The sequence below is a fragment of the Lygodium microphyllum genome, chromosome 27 (assembly GCF_053477565.2).
Source record: "Lygodium microphyllum isolate KBCC chromosome 27, Lygodium_microphyllum_v1.1.10, whole genome shotgun sequence".
NCBI lineage: Eukaryota > Viridiplantae > Streptophyta > Polypodiopsida > Schizaeales > Lygodiaceae > Lygodium > Lygodium microphyllum.
Genome location: NC_141161.1, coordinates 111,576,797 through 111,603,105, shown reverse-complemented (window position 1 = coordinate 111,603,105; position 26,309 = coordinate 111,576,797). Strand labels below are relative to the sequence as shown.

At 41.2% G+C, this 26,309-nt stretch overlaps 1 protein-coding gene across 1 annotated transcript; it reads right to left on the bottom strand.

The window, feature by feature from the left end:
• Window positions 1-21,796: 21,796 nt before the first annotated feature.
• On the bottom strand, window positions 21,797-23,559 carry LOC148012713 (uncharacterized). Its single transcript, XM_087669549.1, has one exon. It carries the CDS (start codon window positions 23,210-23,212, stop codon window positions 22,493-22,495), a length of 720 nt encoding a protein of 239 aa, XP_087525675.1. The 5' UTR covers window positions 23,213-23,559; the 3' UTR covers window positions 21,797-22,492.
• Window positions 23,560-26,309: the final 2,750 nt, after the last annotated feature.

Below are 26,309 nucleotides of genomic sequence, written 5' to 3'. Positions count from 1 at the left end.
TTAGAGGTAGAAGGAAGTAGAGATAGGAGATAGAAGAGAAGAAAGAGAATAGATAAGAGGTAAACATGACAAAGACAAAGCACAATGAATGGAATCAATATGTATTGAAAGAACATGGAATCCTTGCACTACTCAGAAGCAATCTCCAGGCATTAGATCTCCTGGAGCTTCTTCGTAGTAGAACAAAATGTGCATCAAAATTACAGCTCCTCTGCTACTCAAAACCTAAATCTAATGGCTCTATTGGCTCCAAAAGGGGGGTAAAACCCTAGGACACCTCGTCATGAATCTCCCGGATCCCTCCTTCTTTCGGTTCAAACTGAAGTTTTCAGCATGTTTACAGCTATTACGACGCGCGCGATTTTGTCAATCTGACTTTTTTATGAAAATCTCAAAACTAGCTAAAAAAGCAACTAGCTTTTTGCATGCCATTCTAATCTAGAAGCTTTTCTAACTTTTTTAGATTTTCTAATAAATAATATTAAAAATAGGCTAAAATTATCCATGGAACTCACACTAATACTAATGACTTAGATCACATTGACTCTCTTGATTAATAAGGAAGTCGAATGATGATGCATTGATGGGACTTAAAATGGGCCGGCACTAGCTAAGGCACTAGCCAGACCTTATGCCCTCAACAGATAATCCCACCTCACGACCTCACGGACCAGGAGCGTCTATCGAGGGATACACTATCCTAAACACTAATTATTACACGTTTATAGTCTGTAATCCAACGGATATTGCCTTTCCCTGTCTCCTCAGAGGGAGATTACACATACATCGGCAATAAATGCCACATATTACACACAGAAGGGCACCCCACCGGCAGATTACTGTGGCCCTACTGCAGCTTTCCTACATCTTGGGAATTGGCCCCTCGATGTGCTGCTTCTACACATAGACATTCGAAACAAACTCCCCTCTTAGTGCCAATATATTTAACGTTCCAGGAATACACTTATCCTCACTTATCCATCCCCTTTTACCCACCGTCTAGACCTACAATCAGGTTGCTCACTCTCTCTACATGGGTCAAGTCCTAGAGAAACCAAGTGCTATGTATCCAGGACTTATAATTGATACCATTTAACGATTCTTGATGCAAATGTGTATATCATTAACTGCTCAAACAATTGAAAACTAGCCTCGTGCATTGTGCACATCCATTCTTTTCATGTTTCCATACACTAACGCCTAATTGCTGTGATGAGAGAAGACACCGAGCCTTACACTCGTGTTGTACTTCCCTTTATTTAACTTAACATCATCCTATATAAATAATGCATCAAATACATCACATTTTATATCATATTTCAACACTCAAACTCCCCTCTCTCCCTACCGTTTAGAGTTTTGCTTTCGGTGATAGGTAAAAGGATAATTTCATGTGTATTTCGCACAAAATAAGCAATAAATGCTCACAAAAACACATAGATGGGGATAACCTGAGGCAAACCCTCATGCTTTATCCTCATTATACACTCACAAACACATCCATACTTTTCCATAATTTTCCTTGTCCGTTTCCTATTTTTTCCCTTTTAAAGAGCATTTTTTCTTATTTTTTCTTATTTATTATCAATAAAAATGGAAGAAAAGTAGCATTATTTCAGAACTATGGCTTTTGAGTCCCTAAACAGCAACCATGTAGATTTTATTGGTGTTTTGTTTCATGCTTATCCGATTTTAAGCCCAAAAATCCCATTTTTACTCTAAAAACCATGCTTTTCGAGTTTTTCCCATTTATTTTCCACACTTTAAGTGTATATTTTTTGAGTTTTTTTATCATAAAAAACTAAAACCAGCAGAAAAAAACATGTCCATAAATTTTCAACCCATATGAACATTGCTAACATCATCAAATGCGAAAAAAGAGCCATTTTCTTTGTAAAAATGTCATTATCATGTATTTTTTAGTATTTTGAGTTTTGAAACTTGTTTCGGGCCTGCAAATCAGGGCTAGTTTGATGCTTAGCCTGCCTCCACATTGCCATCTTCAGCCCACCTTCGATTCGGAACCAATCCGGTACCACGCCGGACGAGCATTCATCAACCGGGCTTCATTCTTCTTCACACATAGGAACTGCCCCTTGCAAGAGAGAGAGGGAGGAGAGAGAAACAATGAAATCTAATCTCTTGAACTAGGCAGCCATTCGAGGAGCGGACTGGAGTGATAGAAAGCGTAGATCAAGAGTATCTCAAGCATGTAATCGATTGGGGGGGTTGTTTAGAGCCCCCATATCCCACATCAATCATTGGAGATGATGGCGCCTTCTGCACGCTCGCCTGAAAAAAACGGTGCCCCACCCCCTCCCCCCTTCCCAAAATTCATTTTTTTTATTGGGCCCCCCTTAGGGAGCCCCCAAGGGTCATAACCTTTAGCATCTACTAAGTCAATTTCCACTTGACTTAAGTCTTGGCCTTCCGAGGACTCCCTCTTCCACGTCCGGTGTTCGAATTACGATCCAAAAAATTTTGGGCATTCGTCTTGAAGTCCTCCACTGTCGGGCGTCTCCCAAGGTCTTGTCTGACATGCCAAAAATTTATGAAAATTCACCAACTGTCGTCAAGTGGGTCTTTTAAGCCTTTTCCAAGCATTGCCGCTTAAAATCGTACTAATTGTCACTGCCGCCTTCGACGAAGTCTATTTTTCCCCTGAAATTCGTATTTTTTTGCTATTTTTAAGCACTTCTCGGTATCAAAAATCATCTGTCATTGGCGACCACGGGATAGGGTGACTCAGCCCATCGAATCCCACGAACAAATCTGCACATAAACACAACCACAAAGAGCATCAAGCTGATACAAAATAGATACACAACATAGCTCTCGCCCTACCCCCCTTATCAAAACCAAGGCATGAAATCCATGAGGAGTAGGCCTAGCATAATTTGACAGAAAATCGAAAGCTAGTCACTAACCAACTGCTCCAACACAACCAAGCTAACAAGAACCATCAAAGAGGTCATCCTAAGTGGTGGTCTGAACTACCTACCTAACTAAGGACAATGCAACTAGGGGCTCGTACTAGGTGAGAACTCCTATAGCCTGATCAACAAATATTTTCATTTAGCACGTTGGGTCTTTAGCTTCTTATTTTCCATACTCGGGCGTGTAAAAAGGAGGGAGCTGAGCGTAGTGACCCAAGGAGAGCAAGGCATCGGCCTTAGGTCCTGTCTCGGTATCCAAGAACCTACCAAGCCCGTGCAAGGCGACACTTAATCCTTTTCTAATGCTCACTTTTGTTTTCGCTCCAACCTTCTTTTATTCTTTATTTTTCAGCTAGATGCCACCCCTAGGAAGACAAGGCATTGACCTTGGGTCTGACTCGTCCCCAGGAACCTACCAAGCCTTCGCAAGGCAATGAACAACTGCTCAAAGACTTTCCATTTCTATTTTTATAAGGGTGAGAACCCCTTTTTACACACCTCCATATATTCATATATTGTCTTTCAGATATTTAGGGTTTTATCCCTTTTCATCATGATTTTAGTAGGCTTCTCTAAGTACCTCACAACGAATAGGAACTCCTAGAACGACCACCTAGCAGGTCAGCAAAACAGGGTCACTAGAATTCCCATCTAAAATAGGTCTGTCAATGCCTGACAATGCCTTGCAGGAGGCAATGACTACTCAGGCCTCCCCTAGACACACAGAGCCTAATCCTGGGACTTCATGCCTCGAGTGCCGATCCCCAACAAACAAAAGAAAGTAACCATTGCACACACATATACCATTAATTACTTAAGGGATTCATCATATGGGCAATCGAATTAGTAGCTCCTTGCGGAAGCATACACATTCGGACAAGGCCTAAAGGTGTCTTCATTGTAGTCAAATCTCTACTCTCAAGGGTAAGCTTGAACTGATCATATCCAAAATAAAGATCGCCGAGTGAATAGATAGTACATCCAGCAAAAGCTTCGGCAAACTCATCCACAATAGATCCTACACCAACATTCCAAATTGTGACTTTGTTTACTGGCTATAAGTCCTGTATGAATTTGAGTGTCCCATTCTTCTTAGGAACTGTGAACCATCTTTTGGAATATGGAGTTGAAGATGGCTCTAGAATCCCCATCCTGATCTGCTAATTCAAAAGCTCCACCAATTTGGGCAAGTGAGCCCTCGACACAGGAATAGACCTAGATTCCAAGGGACATGTGAGAGTGGAGTTTTGAGCACGTGATGTGCCTAAAATTTGCCAAAAAATCCAAAATTTAGGGAAAAAATATTTAACATCAAAGGTGGCGGTTCCAGCTAGGACGATTTTAAGCACCAAGTGAAAGACGGCTTTTAAAAGGCGCCCGAGTGACACTTGTGGATTTTTGATAATTTTTCCAACTATTGTACGGTATGCCAGGAGTTGCCAGAAGTGCGGGATGTCAAGACAGACACCCAGGATTTTTCAGAGCTTGAATCGGAGTCAGGACGAGGAAGGGACTGCAAAATGGCCAAGATACGAAGAGGTGGACATTAAGAGGACCAAAGGGGGGGTGCCCTTTGGAGCCTTGACCCCCCCCTAAATTTTATGCAACATGGATCAAAAAACGTGGAGATGAAGTGTGAGATATGGCGATAGCATGCGGCCGAAATTTGCGCCCTCTCTCCTCATGATGGTGATTCCTGGCTGTGAAGAACCCATCCAACTAACAATGCTCGGCATCTTTTCTCTCTTTGCTGACTCTATCACCACCCTTTGCAAGCAATGGCTGTGTGGATGAAGAGAACAGATTCTAGTTTTTCTCTCTCCTCCCTCTCTCTCTTCTCTATGGATTGTTCATGTGTACCATCTTGATGAATGAACCAGGGAAGGAGAATGAAGGAAATGGTGATGGAAATTGATAGAGATACTGAAGATTGAAGTAGAGCATTGGATTGAGAGCAATGGAGGCTCTGTTTCTTGGTTATGTAGTCATTCAAGGCATCTCGGGTTACGTAAAAACACGGTATGACCATTTTTATGAAGAAAATGAAGGATTTTTGATAGTTTATGATGATAATTATGTTCTTATTGGATGAAAATTTGTTTGTGTGTTTTTTGCATCATGAGTAATTTTTGTGTATTAGAAAATCTTGGTTTTGCAACGATTTACATGCTTTATTTAATTCCCATAAACCCGAAATGCAGTCTTTTAGTGGTAAAATGGTAGTTTTTCCATTTCGGGTGGGGGAAAGGTGTTCCCTTGGGGGAAATATGGAAGATAAATCGAATGGTAGTATGTTAAATTAAGTGGAGTAAGAAAAACCAGAAAATAGTATATTTTATTGTCAAATAAATCAAGAAAATAGAAAAAATAAGGGGAAAAATAGAAATACGCCTTGGAAAAATAAGAAAAAATATAAGAATTGTTCGATGTGTGATAGTGGTAAATCATGAGGTTTAGCCTCATTTTGCCTTATCTTTTTGTCAAATTTTGTGATTTATTGCTTTTATACATCAGAACATGACAAAATGAACCTCTACACCTGTGCAACGAAAGCAAGAAGATTGGTTTGATCATGCCCTAGGGTTCCAGCATACCTGGATGGAATATTAGTGGAGTATGCTATCGTAGACACTCGGTCCTCCGTCAATATCATGAGTTCAGAGTTGATGGAGAGGTTGGGTCTAGGCATCCAAAAAGATAGCTCCACCCTTCTTAGAATGGCTGATGATAGTTTAAGACAACCAAAAGGTTGCGTTACTAAAGTCAATGTTACTGTTGCAAATGTAGAATGCTTCTTGGACTTTAGGGCGATAAGATTTGCATGACGTCCTAGCTATCGATTTTTGCTAGGTAGGCCTTGGATCTTACGAACAAACTGCCAAGTCGATATACCCGCCGGTCAAGTGGTTCTAGGTAGAGGTGCTAATCGAGTAATAGTCGATGCTTACTCTGAGTCTCCTCAGAGTGAGAAAGCTCCTTTATCCTCTACTGAATTAGAAACAGCAGATGATCCATCTGGTAGTGAGACATCATCTAGTGATGAATCTAGAGAGGGGTCCACTACAGAGGATATTTATCAGATAACTTTGAATGAGCCGATAGAGCCGCAAGATAGGATAAGAGACGTGGATGTGATTGAGTTGGACCTTGGCATGCCGAATGATTCGCGGCCAATCAAATTAGGTTCCATGCTTAGTTCAGTAGAAAGGGAGGACTATGTGTCCTTGATTCAAGAATTTCGCGATATCTTTCCTTGGAGTTATGATTAGCTGAGAGGCATTCCTCACAGCCTGGCTGTTCATACTATTCCTGTAAAAGAATGCAGTAATCTTGTGCGTCAAAAAGTAAGGCGTATGCCTTTTGAATTGAGGGACGGGCTGTTTGAGGAGTTACAGAAGTTACGGAAAGCTGGTTTAATCTTCCCTGTACAGCACACAGAATAGTGTTCACCAGTTGTTATCAGGCAGAAGAAAAACAACCAAATCCGACTATGTGTAGATTTTAAAGCACTGAATAAGCAGACGGTTAAGGATAACTACCCGTTGCCATTTATTGACCTAATTTTGGATCAATTAGTGGGTAGGAAAATACATTCATTTATGGATTGCTTTGCGGGCTATAATCAGATGGCAATTGCAGAAGAGGACAAGTTGAAAACAACTTTTATTACTATCTTTGGTACTTTTGCATACCATGTGATGGCCTTTGGTTTGTGCAATGCACCTAGATCATGGCAACGAATGGCAAACAAGACCTTTGGTGACATCTCCCCAGATGAGTTGAAGGTATTTATCGATGACCTGGGGACAGACACTGCAAGGGAAAGGATGTTGATTATCTTAAGAAAGTGCTTTGAGCGCTGCAGACAATTTTGTATCGCTCTTAACCCACGGAAGTGTGTCTTTGGAGTGCCTTATGGGCTATTGCCAGGCCATGTGGTCAGTTCAATAGGGATTGCCAACTGACCCTGAAAGGATCAAGGTTATAGTCTCTATGAGTCCACCACACACTCCGAAAGAGATACATAGCTTTCTGCCAGGAGCTAGTAAAAGCACCAGTTTTAAAAGCACCTAAAAGAGGCGAGGTATTTTACATATTTTCAATAACCACCATGCATAATATCAGCTGCTATTTAGCCCAAATCTGGGAGGAAAAGTGGTATCATCCGATAGCTTTTGCTAGTAAAAAATTGGGCATTTCAAAAATTGACGAGGCAGGACAATGCAAAAGAGGCTGCAAGTTTTCTTTTAGAGTAGATTATTTGCCGTTTCGGTCCACTGAAGGAACTAGTGTCGGACCATGGAACCCATTTTTTGAATAAAGTGATCAAAAGCCTGATTGAAGCTTGGCAAATCAAGCATAATAAAATGACCCCCTATAATCCACAAGCAAACGAACAAGTCGAAAGTACTAATAAGCATCTTGTGGGTATCTTGTCTAAAATAGTCTCTCAGAATAAATGAGACTGGGACAAGAAGTTGTATGTGGCAGTATGGGCATACAATATAACGTTCAAGCGAGCTACTGGCCATACTTCATTTAAATTAGTTTATGGGAAAGAGTGTGTGTTACCCCTCGAAATCGAGTTTCCAACCATACAGTTTGCAATTAACCAATCTTTGGGAGATGAGGACTCACTCTTTGAATGTTTCACGACCATAGCCCACCTGGATGAGAGGAAATTGCAGAGCTTAATACACCAGGAGGTAGCTAAACATCGGATGAAGCAGTTGCACGACCTTAAAGCAAAGAAGTATACCTTTAAAAAAGGGCAATTAGTTCTGTATTATGATGCACGTAGGGAGTTGTTTCCAGGGAAGCTGAATAAGGTTAATCTTAATAAGATTAAACCTTATTATCTCTAAGTATGCTAATACGAAAAATGCATTATAGGTCCATGTTGGGGCTGATTTGAGACCTGCAAAAGAGTTTAAAGCTGGTTGATGGGGCGGTTAATTCCTTATTTGGAGCACCCATATCTGGAGCAGAGATACCATCAGGGGAAACTTATCAGGTGGAGCAAAGGATACAAAGTGATTGAGCAAGAAGATGGAACCTTTGTGTAGGAGATCAAAGTCTTCTGCCATCACTGCTTACGAATGTTGACAAGTATCCCTATTGAGTTCAATGAAGAAGGTGGGATGGAGCCGTCAGTTCACCCTCTAAACATGTTAAATTTTAACTATCATAATTACGAATAGAGGAGTTTGGGATGGCAGGCTGTGTAAACCCATTGTGGATACACATTATATTTTGACGGAGCATCCAGGGGCCCTAATAAAAAAGGGAGTGTTGGAGTAGTAATCCGAGATCCCCAACGTAGAGTTACGATGAAGTTAGCTGCTTACCTTGGGGTAGGTTTCACTAACAATATGGCAGAGTATAAAGCCTTGATTATGGGATTGCATATTGCCAAGCAAGGCGGTATTCGGTGGTTGTTAGTAAAAGGGGATTCCCAGTTGATCCTGCATCAGCTAGATGGGACATACACAGTGCGGAATCCCATCCTTTGTATGTATCATCGAACTGCGATGACCCTACTTGAGGAGTTTGAGATAGTGTCTCTTCAGCTGATTCCACGTTACTGGAATCAATTTGCGGATTCACTGGCAAATCTTGCTTATGAGGAAGACCTTTTCTTTAACTGTGGTCCTAGTTTGGATATTGCTATCAATAATGAGACAGGACCCGGTCACTTGTGGGGAATGTTATCGGAGCATGCAATATATGGCAGGAGATGGTTGATATGGGTGATGCAAAGAGTAGTCGAGACCCATCTACCGTTGTTATCTTCGATCCATATGCTAATTAGACAACATGTTATGCGTACACCTCTTGCTATATATGCAGGAGGGATGGGTCATAATCTTATGCATTTAGTTTAGGGTTGTAAGCCCTATTTTTTCTCCTTGGAAAGGAGCATATTATTGTATATCTATACTATTTCGGGGAGGGATGTGTAGGTGCTATTCTGTTTGATCTCGTTAGGCCAAGAGGGCCGATTAGTTTTTGTAGTGAAATGGTTTATTTCGTTAGGCCAAGAGGGCCAATTGTCTGTTTAGTACAGGTGCGGTTAATGGTTTCTTGTTGTAGTTCTGTGCTAGACAGGTTCAAAGAAGAGCTTGGAAGGAGCCTTTGTCGCGCGGAAGCTTCTCGTGGCCCTATCCAGGTGATATCTCTCCTTTACGAGTACCGTTTTTTTATGCTATATGTGTCTATGTACTTGTAGGGGATTTTCTTTTCTTGTTGGGGACCGGAGTCCAAGGCATGAAGTCCCAGGTTTAGGTTAGGTATGTCTGAGGGAGGTCTGAGTAGTTGTTGCCTCCTGTAACGACATTGCCAGGCATCGAGAGACCTGTTTTAGAAGGTAGTTCTAGTGACCCTGTTCAGCTAGCCTACTAGGCAGCCGTTCTAGGAGTTCTTATTAGTTGTGAGGCAGTTAGAGAAGCCTGCCAAAAGAAAAATGATGATGATAGAGAGGAAGAAACCCTGAATATCTACAAGAAAATAAATATATACAAAGGTGTGTAAAAAGGGGTTCTAACCCCTATAAAAAATAGAAAAGAAAAGAAAGAAATTTTTATAAGCAGTTGATCATCGCCTTGCGAAGGCCTGGTAGGTTCCTGGGGACGAGTCAGACCCGAGGCCGATGCCTTGTCTTCTTAGGGGTGGCATCTTGCTGGAAAAGAAGAAAGTAAGAAAGGTTGGAGCGAAAATAAAAGTGAGCGTCAGAAAAGGATTAAGTGTCGCCTTGCGAGGGCTTGGTAGGTTCTTGGGTATCGAGACAGGACCTAAGGCCGATGCACTGTTCTCCTTGGGTCACTACGCTCAACTCCCTCCTTTTTACATGCCCGAATATGGAAAAATAAAAACCTAAAAGAAGAAATGTGCTAAAAGAAAATACTTCTTGATCAGGCTATAGGAGTCCTCGCCTAGTAGGAGCTCTTGGTTGTGTTGACCTTAGTTAGGTAGATAGTTCAGACCACCATTTAGGGCAATCTCTTTGATAGTTATTTTTAGTTTGGCCGTGTTAGAGCAATCGGTTAGTCACTAGCTTCAAACCTTCTATCAAATTATGCTAGGCCTACTCCTTGTGGATGTCATGCCTTTGTTTTGTCAAGGGGTAGGTTGAGCATTGTGCTGTGTTTTAATATTTATCTATTTTGTATCAGCTTGATGCTTCCTTTGGTTGTTTTGTGCAGATCTGTTGTGGGATTCGACGGGCTGAGTCGCCCTATCCCATGGTCCCCAATGAGAGCAAAGTTTTGAGCCTAGGATGTGCCTAAAATTTTTCAAAAAATCTGAAATTTAGGGGAAAAATATTTAACATCGAAGGCGGCAATTCCAGCTAGGACGATTTTAAGCACCAAGTGAAAGACGGCTTTTAAAAGGCACTCGAGTGACACTTGTGGATTTTTGATACTTTTTTCGACTGCCGCACAGTGTGCTAGGAGTTGGTAGTTAGTGCGGGATGTCAAGACGAACGCCCAGGATTTTTCAGAGCTCGAATCAGAGTCAGGACAAGGAAGGGACCGCAAAATGGCCAAGATACGAAGAGGTGGACATTAAGAGGACCAAAGGGGGGTTGCCCTTTGGAGCCTTGACCCCCCCCCCCCCCGCCCCCCGCCCCCCTAAATTTTATGCAACATGGATCAAAAAACATGGAGATGAAGCATGAGATATGGCGACTGAAGAATCCATCCAACTAACAATGCCCGGCATCTTTTCTCTCTTTACTGACTCTATCGCCACCCTTTGAGTGAGCAATGGCTATGTGGATGAAGAGAACAGATTCTAGTCTTTCTCTCTCCTCCCTCTCTCTCTTCTCTATGGGCTGTTCATGTGTACCATCTTGATGAATGAACCGGGGAAGGAGAATGAAGAAAATGGTGATGGAAATTGATGGAGATGCTGAAGATTGAAGTATAGCATTGGATTGAGAGAAATGGAGGCTCCATTTGCTGGTTATGCAATTATTCAAGGCGTCTCGGGTTACGTAAAAACACGGTATGACTATTTTTATGAAGAAAATGAAGGATTTTTTATAGTTTATGATGATAATTATGTTCTTATTGGATGAAAATTTGTTTGTGTGATGTTTGCATCATGAGTTATTGCTGTGTATTAGAAAATATTGGTTTTGCAATGATTTACATGCTTTATTTGATTCTCGTAAACCTGAAATGCGGTCTTTCAGTGGTAAAATGGTAGTTTTTCCGTTTCGGGTGGGAGAAAGGTGTTCCCTTGGGGGAAATATGGAAGATAAATTGAATGGTAGTATGTTGAATTGAGTGGAGTAAGAAAAACCAGAAAATTGTATATTTTATTGCCAAATAAATCAAGAAAATGAAAAAAATAAGGGGAAAAATAGAAATACATCTTGGAAAAATAAGAAAAAATATAAGAATTGTTCATGGATGTGTGGTAGTGGTAAAGCATGAGGTTTAGCCTCAGTTTTCCCTATCTCTTTGTCAAAGTTTATGATTTATTGCTTTTATACATCAAAACATGACAAAATGAACCTCTACACCTGTGCAACGAAAGCAATACCTAAACGTAGGGGGTTGGGATGTTTGAATGGTGTGATTTGCGTGCTAATTGTTGCTGAATTTCTGATGCATTTCATGACATAGAGTCCGTGTTATGTTTTTCTATTATGAGCATGAGGTCCAGCTAGTACCATAGCCAGTGCCGGCCCATTTCAGGTCCCATCAACATGCAAAATGGTAAAAATAACCATAGGTGTCACAACCCTAGGATCAACGCATCCAATCTCATGTGGAAAGAAAGCAAAAGCTTTCCCATGTCTGTATAACATATCGTCAAAACATCTTACCTCTTCAGGAATCAAAAAATGTTATGTCCCAATCTCCACTTATTTCAATGTCTCAACTGAAAACTTATGTCCAATACTTGCAAGATCTCGTAAAGAAGGTTGATTAGCAACTCTCTTAATCATCTCATCACTATCCAAAGGTAGCGGTCCTACAATTGGTCTAACCTTCTTGTCAATTGTCTTATATTTTGTCTGAACTCTGGCCTCATTGCTACAACGTGCAAATTTCAACCCTCGATGAAAATACCCTGGTAAACGCAAATTTTGTTTTGTATAAACAGCAACATCCAACTCTTTTTGCTGAAATATGTCAACAAAGAATACTTTTTGTTGAGAATCCTCAACACCCAAATTCTTTTGAAGCATGAAATCAGCAATTTCACAATACATTGCCAGAGAATGGACCTATAAGACATATGAAAACTCTTGATTGTTCGTATTCAGCAATACTAAAAGATCTTCCATAGTATTTGAGCATGAAAGGCCATCATAGAGTCCATCTATCCAGCCTTTTTCCTGCAAAACACCTGCAAGCATCAATTCTTTTTCTTTTCTTTTTACATACTGACTGGTAGCTCTAAGCATATCAAAAATATGTTGAAAACACAAAGTACTTTCAGTGGATACACCATAAATACATGAGGAAAAACTACCGTTGCTAGGAGAGGCAAGAGCTTTCCCCTAACTCGTACCACTATCGTCTCACAAGACAGTGGTACCTAACAAAAACCTAGCTCTCTTGCTAGAAGAGAGGAATCCCTCAAAGAATCCTTATTCCACTAATGGTTGGTACAAACGGTCATGAATTGGATAGCTCTCTTTCCATCCTTGCTTCGGATATCCGTGCGTAGGCAAACCCATCATTTAGGACCTTAGTCTCCATGCGAGACTCAGTAATAAATGTCTATCCCAAAATAATAGGATAAGAATAAGAGTTCTATACAAAGAAATGATAAGACTCATCCACATCTCCAATACAAATCTTCAAGTTTGGATAAGCAGTATACAAATCTCCTGTAGTGTTGTTGGCCGCACACATGCACCAACCATGATCCACATCAACCGACCGTCAACCAGTATCATATAAACCTCACACTATGACATTAATCTCAATGCCATGATCCAAAAGAGCAACACAAAGAGTCTCTATCTCATCAAGGTTGACTATAATCTCTGCAGTCACACGATCCCAGTGACTACAAGAAAAATGGCTACAACGCACCAATCTAGGCACATCATTGCTCTCATCATACTATACGGGCTGAAGTAAAGGATGAAAAGACTTCTTGGACTGCATACATAGAGCTCCATCTGTAGTCTCCTCAATAAACTCCTCATCAGAATCAATCTCCTCAATCTGCAACCCATAGAGAATAGCCTCAACAACAGCTAAAGCCTCTCGATAGATCATATCCTGTATTGGCTCTTCAATAACTTGTCGTTTTCTTTTAATGATGTCGATGATAACATCATGAAATTATCTTTTGGCAATCCCCAGGACTTCTTCAACAGAAAATTCAATTTTTCAATTAAGAACCGATCCTCAAGTACCTTTTTCAAGTCCGTGGTCATCTCAATGTCGGATAGTAGCTTGAATCTAGGTTGCTTTTTTAGCTTCAGATCCTTTGTCTTTGGGGCCTTTTGATCTTCTTGAAATTTTGGCTTTTGTACATGAACCATACTCTATTCTGGTCCTGAAGAAGAAGGCTAAAGATTTGGATCACTCCTCCTAGTCGCCCTCTTTGATCCTTTAGGCTAATCATTATCTCTTTTTCGCTTTTCTTCAACGAGCACTTCAAATCCTTGAGATTTCGTGATATAAGCATAGATAGAAAAGGCATTTATGCTATCATTCCATCCTGTCCCTTTTTTTCTTGCATCTCCTATGGTTGAAAGTTTGGATGATGAAGCTTTACCTTTCTTTTCTGCATGCAGTGCATATGACCATGAAGGAGACTTGTCTTTCGGCAACTGCTCCAATTGAATACCATAGGCAACAACTTCTCTTGCCACCTCTCGCATCACATAAGAAGAATGCAAAAGAAACTCCTCCAATAATTTCTTTATACCTCCTTTACCAAAATTTGGTTTAATCGATTGCTCTATATCTCCAAAACATATCATCTTGTCCTTCCAGGCCACCAACTTTAGCCTTTTTGCCTCTTCAAAGTCTTGATAGTCCTTTCGCTCATGGTCTAGACTATCACACCACATGCAACGGCAAACATGGTCATTTTTAGAAGAATTCATAGGAATAGAAGAGGTTGGGGCAGAAATTGGGCCTAGGTTAAGTGGATGTTGTTCTCTTTTGGTCATCTTAATTTGAAGATCTTTCAAGTTCTTTGAAATTTCCTCCACCATGTCTTTGACAATCGATTTAGCAAATGGTCTGACAACTGCAGTAGGAATAGGCATAGGCATAGGCATAGAATTAGGCATAGACACAAGATGAGAAATAGGAGAAGAAGTGGAAGGAGCAATAGGAGAAGTAGGAGAAGTCGAGGTAGGAGAAAACATCGCTAGAGGTGTTTGCATGCCATTCTGCAAGCGAGCCTTCCATCTTCGTCTCTTTGTTAATGTGGAAACCGCATCAATAGCATCTTGCCAACCAGTCTTCAATCTCATAGGTTTCATACGATCTTCAACAAGCTCTCCCAACTCGTCCTAAAGTGTAGGATCAGTCACCTGCAAGAATAACTCCACTTTCTCCGAGTTTAGAGCTCTTTGCTCTAGAGCATCCAACTGGTTGTATCACTCTTCAAATTCCCACAACAATTCAAAAGCAACAAGTCCTTTGTTGGGCTAATAGACCCACTCTTTTAATATCTTCCACGTAGCAATACCATAATCCTCTAGAAAATATTCATCTTTGAGTGCTTTCTTGAAAACATTCCAGTTTGAGTCTTGCACAAACAAATTGGTCACTCTAACCCGCAAAGCAGGCATTACAAGCCGTAGAAAATAGTTGCTCCAGTTGTTAGGAACTCTAAAGAAGCACATTTGGCTTTCAAAGGCTTTGATATAGGCTGAAACATTCTGGCCATCAAATAATTTGCACTCATTAACCACAGCCTCGATCGCCTTGGTTGCACCGTGTGTATGCTCTTGTTCCTGATGCAACATTCGGTGTTGATCCAACTACTGTTGATGTAACTGTTGTTGCTACTACATAGATAACTACATCTGTTGATTTTGCATATAATGGCGGAAGAAAGAGTTTGTAATAATGTCTTCATCTCATCGGTCAAAAAGGAACAAGTAGTCAATGAAGTGGATGGATTATTCGAAGAGTCTCCCATCTCGATGTGATCAGAAGCGACGCTTTCACATCGAGTTAACCAGATGTTGCACGAAATAATACATGCAGGGGTTTGAGAAAGTTTATTGCCGCAGGGATGCTTCGCAAGATGTGAGCAACAGATTTTGAAGAGCACTCAATTCATAGAATCCGAAAGAGGATGCTTATATTTTCAGTAAATATGCTTTAGTTGTAAGTTCTAGGAATTCTAACGTGACATCAAAAACCCTTCACAAGATGAAATGATAAGAGCTCTTAGCATATACTAAAAATACTCCATTCGAGGTAAGTTACAAGGAACTAGGGAAGTATGATCAAGGCGAAGGGAAAATAGATCATATGTCGACTTGTTATCCTTTTCTCTTCACATTGTATGATTGGGGAACTCACACTTATTGACCTCCAACTTGCATATATGATGTTATTGGATGGTGGTAAACTCTCTTATCACAAGGATAGAATATTTGGGAAGGAAGATGAAGTGTAACATGGCCCGGACTAGCCATACATAATCTTCAAATATGTGTGTGAGTCTTTACCATTCAAGACGAATGATGAGTAATACATGATTGATAGTCGTAAGATGACCAATCCATCTTTTTCTTGATAGAGCATTTTATCAACGACAAGCATGATTATTGCCATGCATATTAATAAATCCCTAGATGCAGCAAATTTCAGCGTTGTCCAAAAGATAGATTAGCACCCAAGTTAGCTTCGACGATTAGAAAATATGACAAAGTGAAGAATCAAAGGAAAAAACCATTTGACACTCTCTGATCAACAATTGTAATTGCAGTGCTACTTCAAGAGGTTCGAAACTTATCGTGACAATTTCGTGTTGTCACAACAGTCATCATATGGTGGTAAGTTGATTACTTTAGCGTAATGAAGTTTAGGCCACAGGCAACGGGAGACGCCAGATGATGTCATCATTAAGTGTAGGCCAACAGTCAAAGAAACCTCCACAACATGGCTCATCGAATATGTCACGCTCAGCTGGTATGTGCTGGGAGGTGCTGTCAGAGAAAGTGGTGCACCAATGGCCACACCCGTACCACTGCAAGTCCTCTAATCAATAAGTAGCACCAGCAGCATAAGTCATATTCTCGTTCTTGCACTACTCCTAGATGCTTTGTCTTTGACTTCTGCTCTGCCGTCGCAGCTTCCTCTTCAGGTCGGCCCCTTCGGTACGTTTGTCGTTGCTTCGTTTTTCCCCTCGTCATCTTCTGTTGCTTCAGCTTCTTCGACTTTTCTTCTACTTCGTTTGTCTCTTCATCTTCGACTCCATAGTCAACTTTTTCTTTAGCTCCATGGTCAACTTTATCGTGGCCACATCCTGGTTTTCATCATCTTCTACTGCATCACCTTCGTTCCTTCTCCCCGTTCTTCTTCTGCCACCATTACTTTAAGTCGTTGCCTCCTTTGACTTCACAGCTTCTTCATCGTTGTCTATCTTCACTTCTGTTGCATTCCAAAATTCAATCGTTGCCTCTGATGCCGTCCGCTTTGCCGGTAGACTTGTTCAATTAGTTCTCGTCTGCAGCTTCAACTTTCCTCCTTCGTCATCCTCTCCAGGCTTTGTCAAACTCCTTCATTACCACTGCTCCTTCGACTTCACAGTTTCTTCTTCGTCCCCCTGCCACCTTCCTCGTTTGTCCTTATAACCATCTCCCAAAACTAAAAGCATCGTTTTCATTACTTCTGTTTGAGGTGCGATAAAAAAAAAGCATTCCATATTTCATTTCTGTTTGTGTCATAGATTATGTCAAATACAAAGGCAAATTTGGAGCGAATACGCAAATTTCCCTTCTTAACATCTACTAAATAATTGGTTTCTTTGTGGAAAATCCACCCTTAGATTTGCAGTGGTGGACGTGCAGCATCACGACACCACCACCTGGGAGCAGACATCCACAACCCCGCAAGGCTAAGAATCCCATCTCACGCCCTAGGTGGCCGCCATGGGTCCCCAAGACCCTATTGCAAGCACAAGGCTATTACGAGGGTAATGCCTGGATATGGTTTCCTAAGGCGGCCAAAATAGCCAAAGGCGCTAATCGAATGCCGCCCTCAAGCTTAACCACACAAGGCCACATGACACATCCAAGGCCAAGACCGCAAAAGCCTCTGGATTCAAAGCCTTCATAATCACAAACACAAAAACCAATGAAGATTGAACAAGTCTATCGATCCAAACCATAGCCTACTACTCACGCACATGCCATGACTAGTCCTATAGCTCATGGAACATCACCCGAATGTTGCAGTTGCACTGTTAGGAGAGCCATAGCCCACCATACTATTGTACAAAAGTCCCAACCACAAGCTCAAGAAAAATCGAAGAGGCCCCCATCAGTTGACATATCTAGTTGTGTCAAACCTCAACCCCCCGCCGGCCTTAGACCCTCTTATGAGTGACGATCAATTCTGACTATGGTCCTCGACTTAGCAAAGAATGCAGGGGATGACTTGATTGCCTGTCTTAGATGCCTAGATTCCACCTTCATGTTGCTTGCTAAAAGCTATGACTGCTTAGACTTGGGACTCTTAGACGAGCCTATAGTGGCAGAAGTACGGACACTCCCTTGTTCTTGGGAGGATCAGAATTTGTGTTTGTCAAGGCTTCTGAGGCAGCTCAAGAACTGATTGCCACTGATGTTTCCCAACCACAAACAAGCGCAAAAACAACACCTCATCACCTCATGACAAGCGTACAGCTCATGCCAATGATCAAGAGATAGAAAACTTGAAACAGTTTGCTGACAGCGACTCCCCTTTCTTGAGGAAATGGTACACTCTTCGCCTTCAATTGGAGCTCAAAGGATGTCAAATAATGACAAATGCAGAGCAACGACGCGCAATCAAAACATCAAAGCATGAGCCAACTTATGTCGCTCCAACCTCTTATAGGGTATTGACGACAATTCGTGACCCATGGAAGAACACATTCAAGGATACCCCTACTTAGATCACATCCTCACCAAGGAGGAACTACACATTGCTAGTCATGTAGACTCCGGTGACTTCTTGCTCTATGTCCTTACTTACATCACCCAGGTAGGCATCTGACCTTTCGACATGGACTGAAACACTTGTAGGGAATATAATCCAAACGTCTATGCTTGGCTCATGCGCAAGTAAAGCACTATGCCTATGCACTGCATGCCCTCTACCCTAAAACCTTCAATCCTAGGAAGGATCCTTCTCAATTCCAAGGAGGAGGGGTTAAAGGCATAAGGTGAATCAAATCAAACACATAAGGAAATAGGAAAAGGAAAAACGTACCTTAAAAGCCTCAATCCACACCTAAAATAGAGAAGAAAGGAAAACATTAACTAGTGATTGAGGAAAATGTCATAAAATTTTGAAATAAAGCTTGAAGGGAAAGTCTATTTTTGTACTAAAAATTTTTCAATTCAGCAACCATGAAGTCTTTTCTTCCAACAAGTAATTGTTTTGGAAAAAGCACTAATGATAAACCATGGTTCATGACAGGAGCTAAAGATGTCACAACAAGACCGAGCCCATGGTCTTCCCTTCACAAAAGAGGAAAGAGCAAAGTATGACCTTTCTCTTGAAAATCGGGCCTACAATCCCAGCTCAAATTCAGGATCATTCACAACATCGAAGAGGTGGTGGCCAATGAGGAGGCTATTAGGAGGGTTGTAAAACAGTGAAACCTAGCCAAGTACATCAAAATGTTTGCCAACCACACTAATTGTGTGGAATTCTTAAGGACATATGACCCTAAAAAGGAGTGTGGGATAGTAACTGTGGGGAGTAGAGAAGGAACCAAACAAGTGCAGGTCCTGCTCAGTAAGACCTTGGTAAAGAAGGCCTTGGGATTGGAACCAAAGGGTGGAAAAGAGGCAAAAGAGAGATGTGTATGCCATGCTGAATATGAAAAAGGAGAATGTCTTGACAAATGATGGCATAAGCATCCCAGACATCCCTAACTTTGAGGTTAGATTACAAGCTAAGGTGATCCACTCTCTCTTTTCCAGCCAAAGGTACAACTCGCTTATGCATAGGATCAGTGTGGTCATGCAAAAGAGCGTGGCAGCCCACTCGCTAGATGAGGTGGTTATAAATGGCCATGTGCAGAAAACCATTGACCAATCCACTAGAGCACGAGCTCTTGGAAGCAGACCGGTGGGTGGAGATTCCCCAGTGTCAAAAGGAGCCGAGAGAAAGAAGCCTTCATCCAAAGCCTTGTTCATTGGGTATGGAGGAATCTTAACCACTCTTATCCAAGAAATGATAAAGGAGGCATAGGATGGAGAGGAGGGAGCAGATGAAACACCTAACAGGACACCTCCTCATCATGATAGAGAACAATTGAGTGAGAGAACAATTAGTGAAGAGGAGGAAGAGCATGAAGCTCAGTCTAGCAAAAGGAAATCAAAGAAGTCTAAGAAGAAGACGATGTAGGAAAAGCAGGAGGAAGAAAGGAAGAAAAAGGAGAAAGCAAAACTGCAAAAAGCCAAGAAAGAGTCAAAGCAAGAGGCAAAGGAAAGGAAGAAGAAAGAGAGAGAAGAGTTTGAGAGGCTGGAGGCAGAGTCAAAAAGAGCTGAGGAGGAGAGGAAGAGAAAGGCCCCTGAAAAGGAGGAGGAGTTGAGAAAGAAGGAAGAGGAAGACATCGAGCTAGCCAAACTAGGTCAATGGAGCAACAAGGTGAATAAGACGAGATGGACACCTTAAGCTCGAGGAGAGATGAGGGCCCGGGCTCAAGCACACAGGTACCTAAAGGCACGCCAACCACAACGCAGGAGGGCAAGGGCAAAGCCCCCATTTTGCCCCTCATGGTACCTACCCACACAATAGCAATGCCCACCCAGGGCACCCTGGCCATGGTTGATGCCAATAATCTTATGGCCTGGGTGCAGTATTTTGTTAACAAGGAGCTAGCTCAAGCAAAGAGTGTGGAAACCCCAACTGTAATGCAAAAAAGACTGGCAGTAGACATCGAGTCAAGGCAGGACCCTAAGTGGCAAAAGGTGGGAACTTCCATAACTCCCATCCCCACAACTATGACGCCACCTGCTAACTACGACAAATATGTCACGGAGCTACTCTCTCAACTGGAGGAAGCCAAGAAGGAAAAGAGAATAGCGGTGGTGGTTGAGTTGGAAGCTAAGAAAGTCAATGGCGGCCTTCCAGCAAGAAAAAACCTCGACATGTGGCCATGTACCAAAAATAAATTAGCAAGCTAAAAGAAAAGCTCAATACCAAGGAAGAAAAAGAGAAAACCTAGACAAAACTACTCGAATATGAGAGCCAGGAGTTGGTTGGACTCCAACGAGAATATAAACTCTTAATAATGTAGCATGAGGACCTGGAAGCTCAGTTGAAGAGATTCCAACTGGGCATGGATGAGCTTGCTGCAAGAGAAGTAGAAAGAGAGCAGGAATAGGAGAAGCATCACTGAGACATCGAAGACTTGGTAGCCAGTGTGTTCCTAGAGATATATGAGCAGGAGATGTTGGAGAGAGAAATCAAGCACTTGGAAAAGGAGAAGTAGGTAATAACTCAAAAGTGGAAAGAACTGGAATTGACAATAACAGCCTCAACATAGAGGCACGGGGAGAGCTTCAAGGAGATGATGAAGAGATCAGAAGAGTGGGCAACCCGCAATGAAAGGAGAATGAAAACCTTGGTGCGCCATCTGACTCAATCGGAGAAAGACAAAGTATCGTTGAAAGCAGACCAGAGGCCGCCCAAGTGGGCTTACAAAGTTAGCAACGCGCCTTGCTGAATACCTTAATGGATATCACATAGGTAGAGGAAAGAGAATCCATAGAAGTCGTGAAGAAGAAGCTAGGAATAGCACTGAGAGCATGCCTACATATGCCACCACAACCCATGGGAGTTAGCCTTAGCCTTGAAGAGCAGTGTCATTATCTCCTATTAGTAGGCCTAACCCCACAAGAAGTTGACGCACTTGGATTCACAGAAGGGGCATAGCAAGAGCCAAGGCAAGAGGAGGAGGTGAAAATGAACTTTGAAATGGGACCGCAAGAGGAAGAGCTTGTCCCATCGCCTCCTTCCCCACCACGACCAGACGAGCACGACAAGCAGATACCTTTGCGGAAAGAAAGGCAGCACTGAGAGAAAGGAGAAAAGAGATGGTGGAGGAAACAAGAACGATGTTAAGGGCTAAAAGGGCATTCCACATTCCACAATGTAAACCCATTTTATTGTGGTGCGAAAGGGTGCATTATCCCTATATTAACATATGTAACACCATATTGGGGAATATGGAAATTTTCCATAAGTTTGGGACACGTGGTCAAATCTTTGAATTTGTCATAACTTGAACACTATAACTCCAAATTGAGTGCTTTATAGCTCCATAGATTTAGAGTGTGAAAAGCTTTGTTACATGTGATGATGGATCCATTAAGAAAATTATAGAAGAAAGTTTCTCAACATTTGTAGAAAGATCCCAATTATGAGATGGGCCAACTAGTGGAATACTTTAATGTCAAAGTCATCTCTACTTTTCCACACAAACACTATATTAGGGAATTTGGGAATTCTTATATAGTTTGGGAATTTCCAATATATTTAATATTTGGCCACATGATCAAATCTTGTTCTCTTCCTTGAAAGTGGAGTCTACCCTAAATACTATGTAGGTTGTCTTTCTAAGTCCCACTTTGAAGCATGGGTTAAGATTTAGCCACATGGCCAAATCTTTACCCTTATTTGAAAGTGGGACTTCGGAGATTTCCAAATTTTCTAATATAGTGTTCACAACTTTGTATATGCTTTCCAACTTTTTGACTTGAAATTTTTACTCATCTCAATTTAGGATAGATACGAGATCTTAATAATTTGTGGTAGATATACTTTCTGGCTTGAAAATTTTACTCATCTCAATTTAGGATAGATGCGAGATCTTAATAATTTGTGGAAGATAAGAGGTATGCATACGTTGTTGCCTGTGTCCTATTCTCATAAACAAGAATATTTACATGGGGTGATAGACCTTCACCATGAGCAATGTTCATGAAAAACCGAGATTTAATGTAAAGTGAATTGCATATTTTTAAAAAACCCTTCAAAATTGAAAGAAAAACCTTGAATTTTTTAAAAAAATTAGTTATAAAAATGACAAATACATATAGTTGATTCAAAAATCCATGCAAAAATTTAAATTAGAGGCTTTCGTATGTGGTACGAAAAATGTTTTTTGTGAACAGTGTGGTCCATGGGCAACGTATTTCTCAGGTCCCTATCTCCTTGTCTATTCTCTTTAGAAAGGACGTTTACAGAGTTCTCAACGCACACGTCATGTAGCCCCCCTCTCTCTCTCTCTCTCTCTCTCTCTCTCTGGAAAGATAGCTGCAGCCTGCTCATCGTCATATCACTTGAAAGAGTATACACAATTATGATTATGTTCACCTGATGAACGCTTCACAGATGTGCTGCCGCGAAAGGAGGACCGGCGGCGGAACCACAGGAGGAACAAGATATCGCCTGTAGAGGTTGCTGGCAGAGAGTACTGGCCAACGAGACGATAATGGCACAGGAGAGAAAAGAAAGGAACGAGATTAGGGTGATACCCCAAGGAGAGAAGACATGGCGGCAGCTGGGCCCGAGGACTAGCCAGTTAGTTCTCGCTCCATTCACTCTGTACTCATGACGACGATAAGGATGACGATCGCGCGCTGCTGTATGCGACCAGGAATGGATTTGCACATCTTGATCGAGGTCGAAGGAAAGTCCGCTATTCTTCATGACCTCCATCATGCCGTAGATGGCGTCGGCGCGGGCCTTGTGGTCGCGGATGGAGTGCAGCAGCTCCCCGATACTGGCGAGCTTGTGGCAGACGCCCGCCGTGGCAGCCACGAAGGTGACCGCGGATAGCAAGATAGGCACGCCGGCGTCCGCGCAGCTGTGCAGATTGGACGGCCCGGCCTGAGCGACCGCTGAAAAGATGATGCACTGCATCGCCGTGAACATGCCCAGCAGCTGATACAGCTCGTTCTGGCGTGTCCTGTGTGCCTCCTCATGCATCTCCACCAGCCACCTGTACACCCTCTCTTCCTGCTGCCACTGCTTCCACTGCATTTCGTGTGGCTGGCTGTTGCAGATTAAATCGTAGAAACTCGCACTATTACTGGTGCTAGCCATAAACTCTCTCTCAAGAGAGGAAAACACGTACTCTGTATGACCCTTCAACGATCGAGTAACCTATTTCATCGCAGGGAGGAAACCTTTCACAGGGTCGTATAGTTTTCTAAAATTTCTTCGAGCCCAACCAGCCGCACCAAGAGGGAGCCGGGCAAAGAGAGAAAATAGCTAAAAGCCAGAAACCTATAGTCCCACCGTATAGATAAGCATTCCGTGCGTGTGAAGCGCGTGCGAAATGCTAGTCACTCTAAGTTTTGCCATAGCCCTTGCTTTTGTATGAGAGCTAAACCAGTAATCACTCAAGGTGAGTGTGAATTAGTGGGGTAACCTTAAGCAACCCTTGTTCGCCCCACTACCCCCACGATCCCAAATTCTTCGCACTTCTCACTTTACTCTCTAAAGAAGTACAAACATGTTCTCTTTCCTCACTCCATAAAGAAGCCACACACATTACTATTCTCTCTCTCTCTCTCTCTCTCTCTCCCCTAAGAGACCATGTTTCAAAACATCACAATCACAATCATGCATACACATGCGCATGGGTGCGCGCGCATACACACACATACACACACAGTCTCTCTCTCTCTCTCTCTCTCTCATGTTCTGTGTTTTCCCCATCGAAAGTGCAAAAGCTGAAGTCACACAAGGGGGATTTGGAAATATATGTATTCTAAGGCATCAAACAATTACACCAAGGAAAATCTTACACATTTTTCCTAATCCAAGTAGGTACAAATTAGCCTTTGGAAAAAGGTGAGCTCTTTGATGCACACTCTTCAAATAGACAAAATGTCACACCATACGGATGCTATAATATGCATAGAGGGACACACAAGCATACACACACATACAAAATGTCACACCATACGGATGCTATAATATGCATAGAGGGACACACAAGCATACACACACATAGACTCAATCAAATACATATGTATACTCTCTCTCTCTCTCTCTCTCTCTCTCTCTCTCTCTCTCTCTCTCATCAATGTATATACCACCTTGAATAAGATGGCTATACCTTAACCCTCCACCCATCAACATCCATACGAAAGAACACCCTTTTTCCATGTAGATTAGATTATATGGAGCATTTTGAAAAAGCTTTGTTACAATATGGACCTTATATAACAAATGACCCCTTGACTCAAGTCTGCATATACTATCAATTCTAGAACCCATATTACAGAGAATTTTTGTTGAGTTACTATATAGAAGGATACTAATGTTCATATTCTCATCTCTCAAAGTCAAGGGATGAAAATCATTATGGCACATCAAGGAAACAAAAAATTTAAGGACCTTATATGTGTGATACAAGTCATTGCTAACTTTATTGAGCATAGAAACCACTTGCAATTGGAGTTCAAGTTGAAACAATGCAAATAAAATTGTGAGATTTAAAAGTATGATTTTTAAGGATCACTTCAAGGATAGTGATATTCAATATGTGCATTATAAATATGGACCAAAATATAAAATTCATGACATAATAATAATACATGTGGACAAGAGTTCTTGTGACTTAAAAATATTTTTAACACATTGTAAGTTGTCATACCCAATACATGTATGTGTTTGGATCCATGTAAATAAAAAGGCTAAGGTTTTGTATCATTAAAAAAGTGTGAGAAACTTGACATTTTACTGTGTTGATCTTACTAAGGATAATTCTCAATCTTGTTGGAATATGAATAAGAATAGAAAGAAAAAACATTAAGGATTCTATGAACCATACATGCAAAGAATTTTTTTGCCTAACTTACTATGTCATTTCAAAATGAAGAGTTCGAAGATTCATTTTCCAAACAATTTTCAAGTTGAATCCATGGAAATACATGGGGAATTGTATTCATATAACTCTTTAGAAGTATTAGGACTCCAATTCTAGCATACATAGACCAACATTGTCCCAATTATGCTAGCTCAAAACCAAAGATAAAAAATTAGTGTATGATGAGATGTTCCAAGTTAAAGTAAGTACTTTTATACATTGGATTGCTACTTTTTCAAGTTAGAATACATAGAGTAGTAGATAAATTTGGATTCACTATGTATGAGCTTGTAAATAATCTAGAAAGATTTCATCTTCCTTCTTATTATAGCTTTCTCAAATCTAAACTAAAAAATAAAGAGCATAATATCAACTCATAAGGAAACCAGATCACCATTTTAGTATCTAAAAAGAGCATAGACACCCTCCACCATACATGATTGTTTTAGTATCCAACAAGGGTATAAGACCCTTCACCATATATGAACATGAATAATTCCTCATTTCAAAGTATATAGAGAGGAAATTTGTGTATAAAGAAAGGATTTTGTTGAAGTTTTAAACTCTACGCAATACCAAAACACAATAACACAATGACTGACAAAGACAAGTTTAAAGCGACAAAATTATTCATGCAAAAAATTACCCCTATCATCGCTATGTACGTCGCTATTAGCGATACGATAAATTTGTCGCTATTAGTGTCACTAACCGAATTAATGACGCAAATAGCGACAGTTGTGGAGTAAATTTCCGATGCAAATAGCAACGGTTACAGAGGGGAATAAATTTTATGGCAGGGCATGCAGTCATGTCACCCTTCTAGCTATGTGCACTAAATATTCTTGTATAAGTCATATTCTATCTCTTCTTTCTTGGCCTCACCCTCAATCTCAATGGATGGAGGTGTTTCGATATCAAAAGAATCAAGCTCATCCTCCCCCTTCTCAAACTCCATTTCTTGAGCTCGGACTAGTTGATGTACTCCAAATAGCTCCCTGAAATGAATGAAATTCTCTTTACCAAGTGATTTGGTAAATATATCTACTACCTGGTCTTCTATCGTCACATGAAGTAGATCAATCTGTCTTGCAAGTACCATTTCCTTTATGAAATGGTAATGAATCTCTATGTGTTTGGATCTAGCATGATAGATGAGGTTGCTAGCCAGCATCACATTACTGAGATTGCCACAATGCAATGTGACTTTTCTGTCAAACTGAATACCCAAATCATGTAGCAATTTCAAAAACCAAACTGATTTGCATGTTGCTAAGGCTGCACCCCTGTATTATGCCTCTATATACTAGATAAGCATCATCT

Bases quoted from the DNA above. Each gene is read 5' to 3' on its own strand.
- LOC148012713 (XM_087669549.1), bottom strand. From the start codon at position 23,212: ATGGCTAGCACCAGTAATAGTGCGAGTTTCTACGATTTAATCTGCAAC.